This window comes from Oncorhynchus gorbuscha, linkage group LG25, assembly GCF_021184085.1.
Source record: "Oncorhynchus gorbuscha isolate QuinsamMale2020 ecotype Even-year linkage group LG25, OgorEven_v1.0, whole genome shotgun sequence".
NCBI lineage: Eukaryota > Metazoa > Chordata > Actinopteri > Salmoniformes > Salmonidae > Oncorhynchus > Oncorhynchus gorbuscha.
This window is the reverse complement of record NC_060197.1, coordinates 609,820-629,121: the sequence shown is the minus strand read 5'-3', so window position 1 is coordinate 629,121 and position 19,302 is coordinate 609,820. Positions and strand designations below refer to the sequence as shown.

General features: G+C 45.5%; 1 protein-coding gene across 1 annotated transcript in view; it reads right to left on the bottom strand.

Moving 5' to 3' along the window:
• Positions 1-19,302, bottom strand: part of snd1 (staphylococcal nuclease and tudor domain containing 1) — a 326,061-nt gene that overhangs the window by 262,647 nt on the left and 44,112 nt on the right. The window contains exon 11 of the mRNA XM_046328833.1: positions 13,029-13,130. Within this exon, the coding sequence (XP_046184789.1) occupies positions 13,029-13,130 (102 nt within the window). The remainder of the gene's footprint in view (positions 1-13,028; positions 13,131-19,302) is intronic.

Here is a 19,302-nt window from a genome sequence, read left to right as displayed (position 1 = left end):
TGTTTAGATGGGGAACAACCATTTCCCCCATTCCTCCCTTCCTGGCCGACAGAGCAAACAGAAGCAGGGAAGCAGGGATGGATAGGTGGGGACAGACAATGACATTCCCTAAGCCCAGGATGGGAGCAACAGGGAATCTCCAGGCCTGCATTTTTCCTCCATCATACAGTTGAGCAAACAAAGAGCTATTCCGTCAGAGAGAGGTGCGAGGGTCCCAACCGTCCCAGATGGTGGGGTCACAAAGAGGTGGGAGAGGAGACGAGGGGGGCGTTGTCATTAATCTGAGGGCCTCGCAGGACAAGGACACTGTGATGGAGGGTAGACAGGATTATAGGAAATGGATGTCCCAGCATGCTTTCTGCTAAGTTGGCGTCTAGCAAGGGTGGGTGGTAAGATGGGGATGTGAGAGAGTGGTAGAGGAAGAAGCTAGAAGGGCCTAGCGACGAGAGGGTTTGGGGCTACAGTGTAACTGTAAAAAGGGACTGAAAGGTGTCGTACTACATTTGAGGACTATGTGGAACGATGTAGCGTTTTATACAACAATAGGGCACAACTGTAGGGTTTATCATTGGTAGCCTAGAGGTTAGAGTTTGGCCAGTAACCAAAAGGTTGCTGGTTCGAATACCTGAGCTGACAAGGTGAAAAATCTGTCGATGTGGCACTTAAACCTAATTTGCTCCAGGGCCCCCCCCTACTACTATGACTGACCCTGTAATAAAACACATTTCACTGCCTCTATCCAGTGTGTGTGACAATAAATATTTAATTCTACAAAATGTCTGAAGCATTTACTAACTACCCTAAATGTTATTGTGTGTGACTGTTACTAGAAGTCTTCAGAGGCCATTGCATCTATTTTCATGTTGAAGTAGACCTAACAGAATGAGTGGAAAGTTCCCCTATAACAAACCAAAACACAAGGCTCAACTTCCACTTAATATAGAAAACTGCCTGGACTACCCAACATATTACTGTCAATAACAGTGGTATAAGATACTCTTAGTAATATTACCGCTAGCAAACACACACACACACTTCATGACAGAAAATAAGCAAAACAACCCAATCTGATCGGCATAATGGAAATTTCATTTAGCGCAGACTTCCTGCCGAGGCTCCTCATTTTCCCACAGCGGAACACGGCTGTAAGCTTTTTTGTGCCTCAACAAATAAAGGCATTTATTCCCTCCATAAAAGATGGTTTTGGTTCATTTGTGCTTTGTGTCGCGTCTCCTCCCGAATCTACACATCTTCTGTAATGGCTCTGCATCGTTGGGCAGGGATAATGACTTCAGATGAGGGAAGGACGAAGAGTGTGAGAGAGGGAGCAGAGATGGAGAGAAAGAGGAGAGGAGCAGAGATGGAGAGAAAGAAGAGAGGAGCAGAGATGGAGAGAAAGAGAGAGAGGAGCAGAGATGGAGAGAAAGAAGAGAGGAGCAGAGATGGAGAGAAAGAAGAGAGGAGCAGAGATGGAGAGAAAGAAGAGAGGAGCAGAGATGGAGAGAGAAGAGAGCAGAGATGGAGAGAAAGAGAGGAGCAGAGATGGAGAGAAAGAAGAGAGGAGCAGAGATGGAGAGAAAGAAGAGAGGAGCAGAGATGGAGAGAAAGAAGAGAGGAGCAGAGATGGAGAGAAAGAAGAGAGGAGCAGAGATGGAGAGAAAGAAGAGAGGAGCAGAGATGGAGAGAAAGAGGAGAGGAGCAGAGATGGAGAGAAAGAGGAGAGGAGCAGAGATGGAGAGAAAGAAGAGAGGAGCAGAGATGGAGAGAAAGAAGAGAGGAGCAGAGATGGAGAGAAAGAGGAGAGGAGCAGAGATGGAGAGAAAGAGGAGAGGAGCAGAGATGGAGAGAAAGAAGAGAGGAGCAGAGATGGAGAGAAAGAAGAGAGGAGTAGAGATGGAGAGAAAGAAGAGAGGAGCAGAGATGGAGAGAAAGAGGAGAGGAGCAGAGATGGAGAGAAAGAAGAGAGGAGCAGAGATGGAGAGAAAGAAGAGAGGAGCAGAGATGGAGAGAAAGAAGAGAGGAGCAGAGATGGAGAGAAAGAAGAGAGGAGCAGAGATGGAGAGAAAGAAGAGAGGAGCAGAGATGGAGAGAAAGAAGAGAGAGCAGAGATGGAGAGAAAGAAGAGAGGAGCAGAGATGGAGAGAAAGAAGAGAGGAGCAGAGATGGAGAGAAAGAAGAGAGGAGCAGAGATGGAGAGAAAGAAGAGAGGAGCAGAGATGGAGAGAAAGAAGAGAGGAGCAGAGATGGAGAGAAAGAAGAGAGGAGCAGAGATGGAGAGAAAGAAGAGAGGAGCAGAGATGAAGAGAAAGAAGAGAGGAGCAGAGATGGAGAGAAAAAGGAAGAGAAAGATTAGAGGAAAAAATGAGGACCAAACCAGAAGGAGGAATGAGACGGAAAAGGAATAGAGCAGATTTTCTGCAGAGCACGAGGGAGAGAGTCTGACCCCATTAAGTAAAGTGATGATAGATTAAAAGGTTTGACAAAGCGATGGTAGATTAGAGGATCCAGCAGATTCTCCACAGACCAGTGTGCAGATCTCGAGATAGAGAAGTCATTTAGAAGAGACCCCTAGAGGAGAGGACTGGAGGGGAATATCTGATGGGGAGGAGGAGGGGAAGAAATGTGTTTGTTCCGACTGGGATCAGGGGCTCAGAGATTCGCTTAATTGTGTGTGTGCGTGTGTGTGCGGGCATCTGCGTAGATAGAGTGTAGGTAGATATCAGAGTGTAGGTATACAATAAGTCAAAAGCATGCTTGGTCAGACACAGGGCTGTTATGCTGCAGAGCTCCCCACACCAACCACAGTGTGAGTGGTTGAGTTTAATAGTCTGGCACTAGGTGCAGCGGGGAAAGTCTAATACATATTTCATGGATTAAAAACTGAGCCTCAGCTCTGCTCAAACACACAGCTGTAATTCCAGCGTCTTAAAGCCCCGGGTGGAGAGAGACATGACTTCATAGCAGTGTTGATGTGCTCAGATGCCCTGGTGTTGTTAACACAGTAAAAGCAGCTGGCTATCATTTAGGGAAGTGGGGTGAACTGCAAACTCCACACAAAGTCCCATCTGGGATCTGGACCTGGGGATCTAGTGACTCCTGTGAACTGAGCAGGCATGTACAGTATTTAGTCAGCCACCAATTGTGCAAGTTCTTCCACTTAAAAAGATGAGAGGCCTGTAATTTTCATCATAGGTACACTTCAACTATGACAGACAAAATCTGAAAACAAAATCCAGAAAATCACATTATAGGATTTTTAATGAATTTATTTGCAAATTATGGTGGAAAATAAGTATTTAGTCACCTACAAACAAGCAAGATTTCTGGCTCTCACAGACCTGTAACTTCTTCTTTAAGAGGCTCCTCTGTCCTCCACTCGTTACCTGTATTAATGGCACCTGTTTGAACTTGTTATCAGTATAAAAGACACCTGTCCACAACCTCAAACAGTCACACTCCAAACTCCACTATGGCCAAGACCAAAGAGCTATCAAAGGACACCAGAAACCAAATTGTAGACCTGCACCAGGCTGGGAAGACAATCTGCAATAGGTAAGCAGCTTGGTTTGAAGAAATCAACTGTGGGAGAAATTATTAGGAAATGGAAGACATACAAGACCACTGATAATCTCCCTCGATCTGGGGCTCCATGCAAGATCTCACCCCGTGGGGTCAAAATGATTATAAAATTCCCAGATCCACACGGGGGGACCTAGTGAATGACCTGCAGAGAGCTGGGACCAAAGTAACAAAGCCTACCATCAGTAACACACTACGCCGCCAGGGACTCAAATCCTGCAGTGCCGGACGTGTCCCCCTGCTTAAGCCAGTACATGTCCAAGCCCATCTGACTAAATACTTTTTTGCCCCACTGTATAAAGAGAAACACAACCACGTGTGCATACCGCTACACACACCGACTGCTCCCACTATAGTCAAACTGGCAACACAAACACGTGTGCATACCGCTACACACACCGACTGCTCCCACTATAGTCAAACTGGCAACACAAACACGTGTGCATACCGCTACACACACCGACTGCTCCCACTATAGTCAAACTGGCAACACAACCACGTGTGCATACCGCTACACACACCGACTGCTCCCACTATAGTCAAACTGGCAACACAACCACGTGTGCATACCGCTACACACACCGAATGCTCCCACTATAGTCAAACTGGCAACACAACCACGTGTGCATACCGCTACACACACTGACTGCTCCCACTATAGTCAAACTGGCAACACAAACACGTGTGCATACCGCTACACACACCAACTGCTCCCACTATAGTCAAACTGGCAACACAAACACGTGGGCATACCGCTACACACACCGACTGCTCCCACTATAGTCAAACTGGCAACACAAACACGTGTGAATACCGCTACACACACCGACTGCTCCCACTATAGTCAAACTGGCAACACAAACGCCACGGTGTCTCACTTTACATTCCCACACATTATAAAAAAATATATTTAAAAAACTGCCATTCACTGTACTACACGCGCGCAGCAGAACAGGAGCCACTTTGAGCAGGCTGGGATTATCCGAATGTGCTCTCCTCTGATAAGTGGATTAATGCAACGTTTTCATTGGACTTTTTCTGCTGAGGCTGAGACCCGGCGCATAGAAAAGAGGAACAGCACTACTTATAAAGTTAACCAAATCTAGCTTTGGATTATGTCACCGAGCGAAACAGCTATTTCAATAGGGTGAGAGAGAGAGAGAGAGAGAGGGGAGAGAGAGAGAGAGAGAGAGAGAGAGGGGGAGAGAGAGAGAGAGGGGGAGAGAGAGAGAGAGAGAGAGAGAGAGAGAGAAGGAGAGAAGAGAGAGAGAGAGAAGGAGAGAGAGAGAAGGAGAGAGAGAGAAGGAGAGAGAGAGAAGGAGAGAGAGAGAAGGAGAGAGAGAGAAGGAGAGAGAGAGAAGAGAGAGAGAGAAGAGAGAGAGAGAGAGAGAGAGAGAGAGAGAGAGAGAGAGAGAGAGAGAGAGAGAGAGAGAGAGAGAGAGAGAGAGAGAGAGAGAGAGAGAGAGAGAGAGAGAGAGAGAGAGAGAGAGAGAGAGAGAGAGAGAAGGGAGAGAAGGAGAGAGAGGGGAGAGAGAGGGAGAGAGAGGGAGAGAGAGGGGGGAGAGAGAGAGGGAGAGAGAGAGAGAGGGGGAGAGAGAGAGGGGGAGAGAGGGAGAGAGAGGGAGGGAGAGAGAGGGAGAGAGAGGGAGGGAGAGAGAGAGAGAGGGGAGAGAGGGAGGGAGAGGGAGGGAGGGAGAGAGAGGGAGGGAGAGAGAGGGAGGGAGAGAAGGAGTGGGAGAGAGGGGGAGGGAGAGAAGGAGTGGGAGAGATGGAGAGAGAGAGTCGAGAGAGAGTGGGAGAGAGAGGGAGAGATGGAGAGAGAAAGAGACGGAAATAGAGAGAGCAGAAAGCACTTCTCTGCAGATTTACCTTCATTAACCGACACAAATAAACTTCTCAGGCTTTCTGGCGTCTCTGTCAGTGTGTTGAGGGATAGAAGGAAGAGAAGCGACCTGACATGGACTCCGGTCCAGTCTAACCATCTGAGGCTTGTGTACAGCACTTCAGGGCCCATATTCACAGCGGCTGATAGCAGGAGCGCTGATAGAGGATACGTCTTAAAATTCAGAACCAATCAAATGATATGGATTATATATATATATGATATGGAGCTGATCCTATATCAGTACTAATCTTGTGATTAGCAACCTGAAGTCTATGGCCTGAGATTGTACACTGACTGACTGTATCCATCCACTCTCTTGATTTCCTTTCAGAGCCGTGTGTGTGTGTGGGTGTTAAGAGGTCAAATAAAACTTAGACACATTTGAATCAAAAAAACTATAACTGGGATTCAAAACAAATGTTCTCCTCACACATCAAGAGAACGTTAGAATTTAACTTTATATTCTTAAATGTAGAAAAACAATGTTGTTTATATGACTAATCCCTGAAACTTGGTTATTGAAATGTATTGAAAGAGGTTTTATTGTAGCCCAGAATCATTAAGAGGGTAGTTTGGTATTTTCCTCCACCACTTGTGCAAGTCAAAAAAATAACCAACTACCTCAGTCACACATTAACAGCTCTTAACTGGTGCTCTGACATCCATTTGATATGGATCCAACCTCTGATAACAGAAACCCTTTGAATATTGGACACGCTTCATAACAGATGAAAAGTATCTCAGCCATCTTGGAGACAAAGGGACATCATTATTTTATACATCTCTTAAAGTGGAGCACTTTGAGGCTTCCCCTGGCTGTCTGCCAACGTACTAAACAGACACTTTGAATGATTGATTGATAGAGCTTATTGTATTTCAGCGTTGTACGCCTTTTATGCTTAGGTCGATGACAATAGTGTTCTGTGGGGAAAAGTTGGTTCAATTCCCAACAACCACCATTGGTGGACTGTATGATACAACCTTTGACCTGTCATGTAAAACCCTCTTTCGGACCACTCGGGAATGAAGAGGGGGACATTCTGATGAGGGATACCCAGCGGGTGAACCCAATTTGGGGATGGCAGCACTCCTTGCACGACATACCAACGGATTTCGAGGGAGCGAAAATAACTTGTTAAACTAATGTAGTCTGCCGTGCGAGGCGAGGGCAGAGCGCGGGCGGCTCCGAGCTGGGGCTTTCGGGCGTACCGTGCCCTCCCGAGCACCAGACGTGTCTGAAAATACCGCAGAGTACCACCGTGTCAAGTCCCAATTACCCCGCTGATGAAGCAAAGCAATGGTGCCGGTCGTGCCGAGCAGAGCTAAGAGCGCTAAAAGAACCCAGTGCAGGTTCTCAAATTAAACCAGGCACAAAGGCTTTAGTACTACATTTAAACATTAGTAATTTAGAAGACCATATTATCCAGAGCCACCTACAGGAGCAATTGGGGTTAAGTGCCTTGCTCAAGGGCACCTAGTCGGCTCGGTGATTCGAACCAGCAATCTTTGGGTTATTGGCCCTAACGATCTTAACCGCTAGGCTACCTGCCACCTACGGTACTGTCAAATCTCTTCTGTCCTCCTTTGTGTTTGCTGTAGTCAAAACACTGGTCCTTCTGCATAGCAGGACACAAAAGCATTGGTAGGACTGTCAAATCTGCTCGTTGGATGGTTTAGCTTCCACACTTACTTAGTGAACTGGGTTCCCTGACATTTCCCTTTTCTGCAGTCAAAAGGGGACAAAAACAGAAGCACATTAGGCCTATATGGAGTCAAAGATCAGCATTACAGCCCTTTTCCTTCCATGTACGCATCGGTACATTCACCCTCGTCTCACACCACTGTACCCTTACATCAATACAACACTTGATGCAGCTAATCATCTCAGATTCTTCCTTGTCGTGCTTTCTAACTCTGGTTGCCATGGCGGCCGAGGGCAGTGAACCTACCCTCAAGGTAAAAATAGTTTGGGCATCAACATTTACCTATTCTCAGCTGAGCCGTGTCTTAGCAAAAACACAGGTTATTAAAGAACGGGAGGAAACTAATGAGAAGCCAGGGTTTCAAATAAAGGTTTAAAAAAAAGACTTAATTGTTGCCCGTTTGAGCTGGGGAGCCTCAATATACCAATAGAAAACGCTCGGTTGCAAAATATTTTAGTTCGGACTTGATGATATTGCACCGTTTTCCTTTTTTAACTTTAAATTGTGAATACAAATCAAATCAAAAGAACGGGGGAATGTTTTAGTCTCATGCTGTATGATTGGGCTACAGCGAACAGAAGCTCTACACCTAAACCGTCATCACTTCAAAGGAATAGGAACAAACAGGGGAGGGCCTAGCCTTCTAAAGGAATATACTGCAATGGATGAACACAGTGCCGTACTCTCAGCTTTTATAATGACTGAATGGGAGAGGTGGATAAATAAGAGGATGCTGGTTTGAAATAACATTTGAAAATCATTTGACACATTAGCTGGGCTTGATTGAGCATGCCTGTTGCAATGGAACCAACTGAATAGTCACAAAAGTTCCAACCCCCCCGCCAAACTGGCACTCCACGCAAGGCTAAAGCAATCGCTGAAAGCATTTGAAAGCTTTCAAAATAGTGTTTCAATTCAGGTCTGGTTGGAGACTCATGCACCTTCCCAGATTATATAATCCATTTGAGATATAGACCTAGTCGTTGTGCGATGATTTTAGAGTCAGATGCATTCATAACTGTAGTTACGTCTACTAATTCTGATGCCTCTGTGCATCTACACGTTTCAATCAAGGCCTAATCTAAACCACATGGCCGGGGTGATTAATAGTGTGGTTAATGGGGCGGCAGGATAGCCTAGTGGTTAGAGCGTTAGAACTTGCAAACCCGAAAGTTTACAAGTTCAAATCCCCGAGCTGACAAGGTACAAATCTGTCGTTCTGCTCCTGAACAGGCAGTTTACCCACTGTTCCTGGGCCGTCATTGATAATAATAATTTGTTCTTAACTGACTTGCCTAGTTAAATAAAGGTCAAATACATTTTTAAAATGTAGAAACAAATCATACCGCCATGAATTATAAAACGAGGAGCTGGAGCGGAAAACCTGCAAAATACCCTGAACACTCCCTCATTAAACAGACCATAAACAGCTGCGCACACAACCACAAAATCTCTTGTACAATCTCTCTCCCTCACACACAGACCACCACCAATCAAGCTCTCACTCCAGGCACAGGAATGTTCGAGTTGTTTTCTAACAGACCCAGGAGTACAACTTCTCTCCGTAAACCACAGCACCACTAGAGTGCTTCTCCTGGACTGTCAATGTGCTGGACGTTTATAGTGGATGCAAACAGAAGCACTGGAGGACGTAAAAAAGGTACTTCTCATTTCCCACTCCGGTGTTAATGTGATGTCTCTGTTAAGTAGCTCTCTGTAGTCATGGAGGTACATCCATCTGTAGTAAGAGCAACACAGGGTCCACTGGCCAATTCACTGACAAACGTCAGGTTCAGCTTGCTTATATAGAGCAGGTACTACCCGTTTGCTGAAATGGTTGCGAGAACGCGAAGTTCGCAAAGCTTCGAGAGCACTTTCAGGAGGTGCTGAAACCCAAAATTCTTCTCAACCACCGAGAATGGGCGCATATCCACGGCTATAAACATACTTCAGAATGCTGTTCATTGACTACAGCTCAGTGTTCAACACCATAGTGCCCACAAAGCTCATCACTAAGCTAAGGACTCTGGGACTAAACAACTCCCTCTGCAACTGGATCCTGGACTTCCTGGCGGTCAGCCCCCAGGTGATAAGGGTAGGCAACAACACGCTGACCCTCAACACTGGGGCCCCTCAGGACTGCATGCCTAGTCCCCTCCTGTACTCTCTGTTCACCCACGGAGTCGTGCTTGGCCACACAGTCAACACCATCATAAAGTTTGCTGACGACACAACAATGGTCGGCATGATTACCGACAACAATGAGACAGCCTAACGGGGGGAGGTCAGAGACCTGGCAGTCTGGTGCCAGGACAACAACCTCTCCCTCAATGTGAGCAAGACAAAGGAGCTGATGGTGGACTATAGGAAAAGGAGGCCCGAACATTAACTATCATGGTCCAAAGACACCAAGACAGTTGTGAAGAGGGGACGACAGCACCTTTTCCCCCACAGGAGACGGATTTGGCATGGGTCCCCAGATCCTTAAAAAGTTATACAGCTGCACCAGAGGGCATCCTGACCAGTTGCAACACCGCCTGGTATGGCAACTGCTCAGCATCTGACCGTAAAGGCGCTACAGAGGGTGTAATGTGTACGGCTCAGTACATTACTGGGGCCGAGCTTCCTACCATCCAGGACCTATCTACTAGACAGTGTCAGCGGAAGGCCCCAAAAAAGGTCAAAGCCTCCGGTCACCCAAGTTCTCTCTGCTACCACACAGCAAGAGGTACCAGAGTGCCAAGTCTATGAAAAAAAGGCTCCTTAACAGATTCTACCCCCAAGCCATAAGACTACTAATCAAATGGCCACCCTGACTATTTACATTGACTGACCCCTCCGTTTGTTTTTACACTGCTGCTATCGGTTGTTAATTATCTATGCATAGTCACTTTACAAATTACCTTGACTAACCTGTATCCCTGCATATTGACTCGATACCGGTTCCCGCTGTACATAGTCTCGTTATGTCATTTTCTTGTGTTACTTTTAGATTATTATTTTTATTTTATTTTCACTTTAGTTTATTAACTATATTTCTTGAACTGCATCGTTGGTTAAAACCTCGTAAGTAAGAGTTTCACGGTAAGGGTCTACCACACCTGTTGTATTCGGCGCATGTGATTTGACCTATCGTTCTTGTCATTTATTTTGCCTGGTCAGAATCTGCTGTGAGGGGCTGCTTCAACTCAGAGGGGAGACGAAGTTGTGGGGTTTTTTGTCTCCAGTGGTAGGAATACTGAGGTGATGTCGGCGTAAATGTGTCAACATGTTTCATGTTTGAGGTGTTGGCAGCTGCATAGGCTATTCTCGTTGAGCAGAGGAGACCATCTCTGTCCATCACCGTTGTACTCTTGTGGGAAGAAAAAATGTTCCCAAACTGGAGATTAACCAATGGAGAATCCTCCTGGTTTTTCGACCCCACCCCTCGCCATCCTACAGAACTAGATCCCGGCTGAGCCACACAAAAGGACAGCTTGAAATGTGCCAATTAAGATTCTAATTTTGATTACAATGTGTGCATAGGCTCTAGTTGTCTGACGGAATAGCCTGAAAACAAAATGATGCTTAGATTTACTCGAGGCATACAACGTAGTGTAGGCACAGCCTATAAGCACAGTGTTTAAATAAAACATACCATACCAAACGGCTTGGTACGGACACATGTACCGTTACACCCATACCACACACAGAACTAATCATACAGCAAGAATGATCTCCTCTCACTCAGTTAAACCATGTTGGGGGGGGGTCATTTAACTGTGTTTTTGCACGTTGACAGACTAAGAACTTCTGACTTGATTCAGTCTTCGCAAATCACAAATAGCACGCCGCAATCATTACTGTCGCTTCACTCTACACGAGGCTTTGAGGGAGAATATAGTATATCTCCTCATTAAAAAATCATTAACGTTGATGATTCAAATGAATAAGGGGCGTGACGAGTTTCCAAACTCTTATTGAATACTGAACTCTCATGGTCCCTTGCTCGGTGTTGTGAAAAGCCCAGAGGATTGTGTGTGCCTGCGTGTTCTGCAGTCACTCTTAAGTGTAGTACTTCGGCCCCTGCTGTGAAGACCATGTAAACTACATTGGCCCAGCATGTATGGGCCCAACAAATCACTACTGACACAAACACACAAAAATACCCGTTTAAATCGTCAGAGCCACAGGGCTGGAGAAACGCATGATTTCCGCCCAGAGAGGGAGTGAGATGTCAGGCCCAGATCGGGAGCGACTAGATTGAATCTCCTGATTCAAATCAAAATGGTCAGTGAGTGTATGAGGTAGGAGTGGAGGGACAACTCTCATGTCACTTGACATGAATCAAACAAGTTAAAATAGCAGGTGAGTTATTACAGGAGTGTGTGTGTTTTTCAAGACAACAGTGCAAGAAAGAACTGATGATGTAGAGCAGTGGTAACCACTAAGGGTACTTGGCCTATCACAGGGGTGATGGAGAAGACTCATGAGGACTAAAACACACATGACGGGGTACTTGGCCTATCCACAGGGGTGGTGGAGAAGACTCATGAGGACTAAAACACACATGACGGGGTACTTGGCCTATCCACAGGGGTGCTGGAGAAGACTCATGAGGACTAAAACGCACATGACTGGGTACTTGGCCTATCCACAGGGGTGCTGGAGAAGACTCATGAGGACTAAAACGCACATGACTGGGTACTTGGCCTATCCACAGGGGTGCTGGAGAAGACTCATGAGGACTAAAACGCACATGACTGGGTACTTGGCCTATCCACAGGGGTGCTGGAGAAGACTCATGAGGACTAAAACGCACATGACTGGGTACTTGGCCTATCCACAGGGGTGCTGGAGAAGACTCATGAGGACTAAAACGCACATGACTGGGTACTTGGCCTATCCACAGGGGTGCTGGAGAAGACTCATGAGGACTAAAACACACATGACTGGGTACTTGGCCTATCCACAGGGGTGCTGGAGAAGACTCATGAGGACTAAAACACACATGACTGGGTACTTGGCCTATCCACAGGGGTGCTGGAGAAGACTCATGAGGACTAAAACACACTGGGTACTTGGCCTATCCACAGAGGTGCTGGAGAAGACTTGGACCTATCCACAGGGGTGCTGGAGAAGACTCATGAGGACTAAAACACACGACTGGGTACTTGGCCTATCCACAGAGGTGCTGGAGAAGACTCATGAGGACTAAAACACACATGACTGGGTACTTGGCCTATCCACAGGGGTGCTGGAGAAGACTCATGAGGACTAAAACACACGACTGGGTACTTGGCCTATCCACAGAGGTGCTGGAGAAGACTCATGAGGACTAAAACACACGACTGGGTACTTGGCCTATCCACAGGGGTGCTGGAGAAGACTCATGAGGACTAAAACACACGACTGGGTACTTGGCCTATCCACAGGGGTGCTGGAGAAGACTCATGAGGACTAAAACACACGACTGGGTACTTGGCCTATCCACAGAGGTGCTGGAGAAGACTCATGAGGACTAAAACACACGACTGGGTACTTGGCCTATCCACAGGGGTGCTGGAGAAGACTCATGAGGACTAAAACACACGACTGGGTACTTGGCCTATCCACAGAGGTGCTGGAGAAGACTCATGAGGACTAAAACACACGACTGGGTACTTGGCCTATCCACAGGGGTGCTGGAGAAGACTCATGAGGACTAAAACGCACATGACGGGGTACTCCGGGCAGAGAGAAATTCAGGTGGTGGTACAGTAACGGAAAAAGGATAGGAACCACTGATCTAGACTACACTAGATCTTCAGGGAGAGCCTCTGGAGCAGATCTAGTCAACTACAGCTCTACGCGAGTGGGACATGTGGGCGTGGTTCTCTTACCTTCTTGCCAATGATCTTCTTCCTCATGAACTCGCGGGCCTCGAACATGTAGGGGATGTCGTAGATGGGACGGAAACGCTTGTCTTTGTCTTTATTCTTCTCCTGCAGAGAGAAAGGAGAAAGAGAGAGAGAGACAGCGAGATACAGGATGAGAACGAGAGAAGGGGAAAGCAGAGGGGGACAGAAAGAGATAAAGTTATTCAAACGTATTACAACACTGACTTCCAGCCATCCCTCTCATCCTTCTTGTTTCTCTGCCGTGGCCCCGGCTCCCTTTCTTTCTTCCCCACCAGTCTGAATCCCCACTGCACTGTTGTTTACCGTTCCCACTCAGGAGTCCTGTCACTGGGGAGATGGGATGAGGACTGGTGCCATTGTTCCATCTCCATCATAAACACCCCGGCATGAATGACAGCATCACACACACAAACAAACACGTGCAAATACACACAAGGCAGGAACAGAACATAAATAGAACACATTTGCATTTTCAAAAGCGTTATTATTTTTTTGTCCTCCTTCAGTATCAGGAACAGACACACAGAAACAGGAACACAACAACAATTACAGTGAATGACAAACACACCCACACAAAGAAATGACACGCGCACAAATGCAAAAAGAAATAAGGCTATGGATTACAATAGCTCTGTGTTTGACGCCCATTCTATAAAGACCATTATTAGCTCTCCACCACACACACACACGGCGCTCGCCGTTTCCTCTCCTCCTTTGGGATGTTCTAGTCGTTCTCCTTGTGTCAGTGCTGACACGTGTGCTGTGCAGCTGAGCATATGGAAAGTTCTGGAGAAGAGGCAACAGGGGGCAGTGTGTCTCACAGGAGCATGGACTTTGGGTGGAGAAGCCCACCCCTCACTTTATAGAAAGAGAAACCATCGTTACAAAACTGCGCCCACATCCACGCTCCATTTCCCTTGGAAGAGATTCCCTCTGAATGTGCCTACCTACGCTAGCCTAGCGCCCTTAGCAATTAGAGAACATTGTTCAAAAGAGGTCAACTCTTTGACCGTGTGAGCCAGGCACCTGACTTCACAGGAGGGACTCCAGCCACAACAGAAATCACAATCTTAACCGTTAACCTTGGCCAAAGTATAATGATGTTTGGGTTGATTAGCCCCCCCCTCTCATTCTCCCCTCCACCACCCCTCTCTCCAAGCTCAGTGAAGCGCAGTTAATCTCACAGCCAATGGAACTCCCCTCCTGCTGATTCCCATAGCCGCCGACCTCCATTTTGTTTTCCGCATGGGCTTATTTTTTACTTTTTTTATTTTACCTTTATTTAACCAGGCAAGTCAGTTAAGAACACATTCTTATTTTCAATGACGGCCTGGGAACAGTGGGTTAACTGCCTGTTCAGGGGCAGAACGACAGATTTGTACCTTGTCAGCTCGGGGGGTTTGAACTCGCAACCGTCCGGTTACTAGTCCAACGCTCTAACCACTAGGCTACCCTGCCGCCCTTATCACAAAGGCCTTTCATTGAAGCTCAGTTACCTTGGGATGAGGGGTCTTTGGTATACTGCCTAGGGACTGAATGCACCATGATGTGTCTAAGGAGGTTCCATGGGTGTTAATAGGCTTTCACTGAGCGGACTCTCTGAAACTCCTCCATTTTGTGCCTGCCAAGTCCCATTATCAGCTGATGCCCAGATACAACTACACTTGGGTCAAGACTACTTCACCTCGCAGAAAGACACAAACATTTGTTAATGAGGTGTTTCGCTCAAGAAAGGATCCAAGTCAGGAGGGAAAAAAACATAAATGTCAGCTGTACTGTATTGTGCCAATTAGAGAGAGAGAGAGGGGAGAGGAGAGGAGAGAGAGAGAGACACACACACACACAGAGAGGACACAGACCTATCGTCTCCCATGTTCTACAGGAGTGTGAAACCCCTCAGGAGGAAGGAGAGAAAGAAGACTGACAGATAGCGAGGCAGACAGATTTAAGGAGGAAGATGAGGAAAAGAGAGGGGAAGAGAGGACAGCCTCTATCCATCTAAATCTCAAACTATAAATATCTGTGTAGAGATTCTATCCCCTAGAGCGGACACGTCGAGCCCATGTGACCCAAGGACGCATCTAATGTCACCTTGTGTGAGGACACAGCGTCCCAGTAACCATGGCAATGGAACACACACAAAAAGGGTCTGGGAGCGAGAGATGGAATGAAAAGGCCCCAAATCACTTTTTTTTTTTAAAGGGGGCCATAAAACGATTCCACAAGGCCTGGGAATGGAAAGGCGGCATTGATCCGCAGGAACCACACAATATTTCACCATGCGGTGAGTCTAATGCATTTTGTATGACTCCAGCTACTGAGCCTCCACATAAACTGGCCATATCAACTAATATACTGTTCTACTGTCAACAATTGGCGATGTCTAACGTCAGACTCATCCTGCTTCCACCTTTTGCAGCGCATGATAGAAAATGCTCAAAAACATTGCTCTGCCTATTTCACAGTCCTGTAGGCCTATTGATGTTCATAGTAGGTAGCATGTCTGTACAATACACACTCAGGCTAACTTTTAAGGCCTCAAAGGATGGCATCGATCTGTGATAAATGAGCGAGAGAAACAGGGGAAGTGTTCTAATACCCATTTAAGCAGTCATTCCCTTCATTAACAGTGACAATATTGAAAGACGACACGGACAGGAAGGCATTTCAGAGGATTGAGACAGTTGGATATATAACTGTACGGATAATGTAAATACAATGAATTCCCTGGTTTCCCGAAATCCTGGTTAGAGGATTTCTGGAATCAGGAGTTCCTTCTTATTCCCTCCTACCATGGAAAACCAGGGAATTTCTTGAAAAAGGTTCCCGTAATTTTGCAGACCTAAACAAGAGTTATCCATAATTCATTGACTGAACACAAAAGAGGAAATCATATAGAATTGGCTAGCTAGTCAACGTGAAAGTGTCTTGGAGTCAGATCCCCCGTCCTTTCCCCCACCATTATATCCAATGCTACAACTGAAGGTTGTAGAGAAAGTCCTATTTGATGGCGATGCACTTAGTCCCAACATGACACTAATATCAACATAATTCCCTCTGGGACTTATACTCTATTTAGGGTAAATTCCTTTCACTATAAATGACCCCTGGTTGAGAATAAATCTATGACTCGCACAAAAACATGACGCTGGCTTGTAAAGAGCTGCATAGCTATAGGGGATTGAAAAAGGTCACGACCTACTGACCCTGAGGATGGGGGTCATGTGGTGTGGAATGTGCTGATATGGGGGAGGAGTGTGGGATTGGGGATGGGTGTGTGTATGTGTACAGTACCTTGTTAAAGTACTCCGACCCCATGGATTTCTTCACATTTTCTTGTTAGTGGTATTCAAATGGTTTAAATTGGTCATTGGTCAAAATGTTTAAATAGATTTTTTTTAAATAAAAAAAATTGGTCATCGCATAAGTATTCAGCTTCATGAGTTAATACATGTTAGAAACACCTTTACCATTGCTGTAAGTCTTCTTGGGTAAGTCTATCAAGATAGTTTTTGCGCACCTGGAACTGTGCAATATTTGCCCATTATTATTTTCAAAATTCAAGGTCTGTCAAGATGCTGGGGATCATGGCAAGACAGCAATTTTCAAGTACTCTCATAGATTTTCAAGCAGATTTAGGTCCAAGCTGTAACTTGGCCACCCAAGAACATTCACAGTCTTTCTTGGTAAGCAACTCGAGTAGATTTGGCCTTGTGTTTTAGGTTATTGTCCTGCTGAACGGGGAATTCCTCTCCCAGTCTCTGGTGTAAAGCAGACTGAAGCAAGGATGTTGCCTTTGCTTAACTCCATTCAGTTTCTTTTTATCCTGAAAAACTCCCCTGTATATGGCAATGTCAAGCATACCCATACCATGATGCAGCCACCACCATGCTGGAAAATAAAGAGGCAGTTCCTCTGTGACATGTTGGATTTGCCCCATACAGAAGGCTTTGCATTTAGACCAAAAAGGATATTCCTTTGCTGTGTATATTTGCAGGATTACTTCTGTGACTTTTTGTAAACAAGAAGCATGTTTCTGACTGTTCTGTATTCTTCTATTCACTCTCATGTAGTTCATCATTGTGGCGTCATTACAATATCGATCCATCCTCAGCTTTCTCCCATCACAGACACTGAACTTTGTTCATTTCAAAATCAACAATGGCTTCATGGTAACATCACTGAGAAGTTTCCATCCCCACCTGCACCTCAGTTCAGAAGGAAGACAGCATCTTCGAGGTGCCTGAGTGGTTTGATACATCATCCACAGCATAATTATAAACTTGACCATGCTAAGAGATATTCAGTGTCTGATTTGTTACTCATCTACCAATCACTGCCCTTCTTTATGAGGCTTTCAAAAAGCGTCCTTGATCTTTGTAGTTGAACCTGTGCTTGAAATTCAATACTTGACTGAGGGACCTTACAAATGGATTTATGTACACTACCGGTCAAAGGTTTTAGAACACCTACTCACTCAAGGTTTTCACTTCATTTGTACTGTTTCCTACATTGTAGAATAATGGTGAAGACATCAAAACTATGAAATAACACAAATTGAATCATGAGGAACCAAAAAAGTTGTATATTTTAGATTCTTCCAAGTACCCACCCTTTGCCTTGATGACAGCTTTGCGTACTCTTGGCATTCTCTCAACCAGCTTCATGAGGTAGTCACCTGGACTGCATTCCAATTAACAAGTGTGCCTTCTTAAAAAGTTAATTTGTGGATTTTTTTCCCTTAATGCATTTGAGCAAATCAGTTGTTTTATGACGGGGGGGGGGGGGGGTTATACAGAAGTCCTATTTGGTAAAAAGAACAAAGCTGTCATCAAGGCAACGGGTGGCTACTTTGAAGAATTTCAAATATATTTCAATATGTTTAACACTTTTTCAGTTACTACATGATTCCATGTGTTATTTCATAGTTTTGACGTCTTCGCTATTATTCTACAATTAAAATAAAGAAAAACCCTTAAATGAGTAGGTGTTCTAAAAACTTTTGAGGGGTAGTGTGGGGATGGGTTGGAGCAGAAGAAGGTTTAGTCATTCAAAAATCAACCCGTTATTTCACACAGTCTCGATTTTGGGGTGGCAGGTAGCCTAGTGGTTAGAGCGTTGTAACCGAAAGGTTGGTGGATCGAATCCCCCGAGCAAACAAGGTAAAAATCGGTCTTTTTGCCCCTGAACAAGGCAGTTAACACACTGTTTGTCGCTAGGCCGTCATTGTAAATAAGAATTTGTTCGGAACTGACTTGCTTAGGTTTAATAAAAGGTTCAATGGAAAGCCACATCGTACTCCTATTTAGCGTTGCCTAAAACAAAGGGGCTGAATATTAATGCAACTTTTATGAATTTTGTATATTTTTTTAAATAAAATGAAGAGTATTTTACAAAAACAAAATAATTAAATACATTTTAATCCCACTTTGTAACACAAACTGAAGAAATCCAAGGGGCCTGAATACTCTTGCAAGGTGCTGCGCGTGGAGTGCATTTTGTGTGTGCAGACACCGCAGAGTGTGTATGGCGTGGGCACGCTGACTAGCCTGTAGAGAGAGAGAACGAACATTGAAGATGGAACTGTACATTGGGGGACTTGAGAGAAACGACCTGCATTTAAGACTGACTGCATGTGTAAAGACCTCCCTAATTAAATGAGCATGGAACTGTTGTAGAGAGAGGGACAGAGGGAGGGAAAGAGGAGCACACAGTACCTGAAGCTTTAACACAAGACATACATGGTGCTAGCTCACAAACACAAACAAAAATACACCCCAGCCATGTCAAACAAACACTGTGCTTACACCCAACCCCTGGGTTCTCCTGGAACTCATTAATGATAGAATGTTTATATTTGAAGATAGCAGAGAGACCAGTATCTTTGGCACATGACATGGACTATAGAAAGTGGATTAGCTGAAGAGACTGGTTCCCAAGCAGCAGTCATCCATTTTCCACACACCGACACACTTTCACTACATCATCCCCATCCTCTACGATCTTCAATGACAAACTTTAAAAAAAAATGTATTTAACATCCGAGTGCTCCTTTTTCTGTTTCTGGAAGAGTCATCGTGTGAAGTATCCCGAGGTAAGATGTTTTTACTTATTAAAGTCACAGCAGCTGTCCCCGTTTCTCTTGCGTCTGGGTATGTTTTCCGTACTACCACATCACACAGTGCTACGCAGGTTGACCCATTGACGTAGCTAGCTAACACACTCCCCACTAACTCCACTGTCAATCTCACTGAGA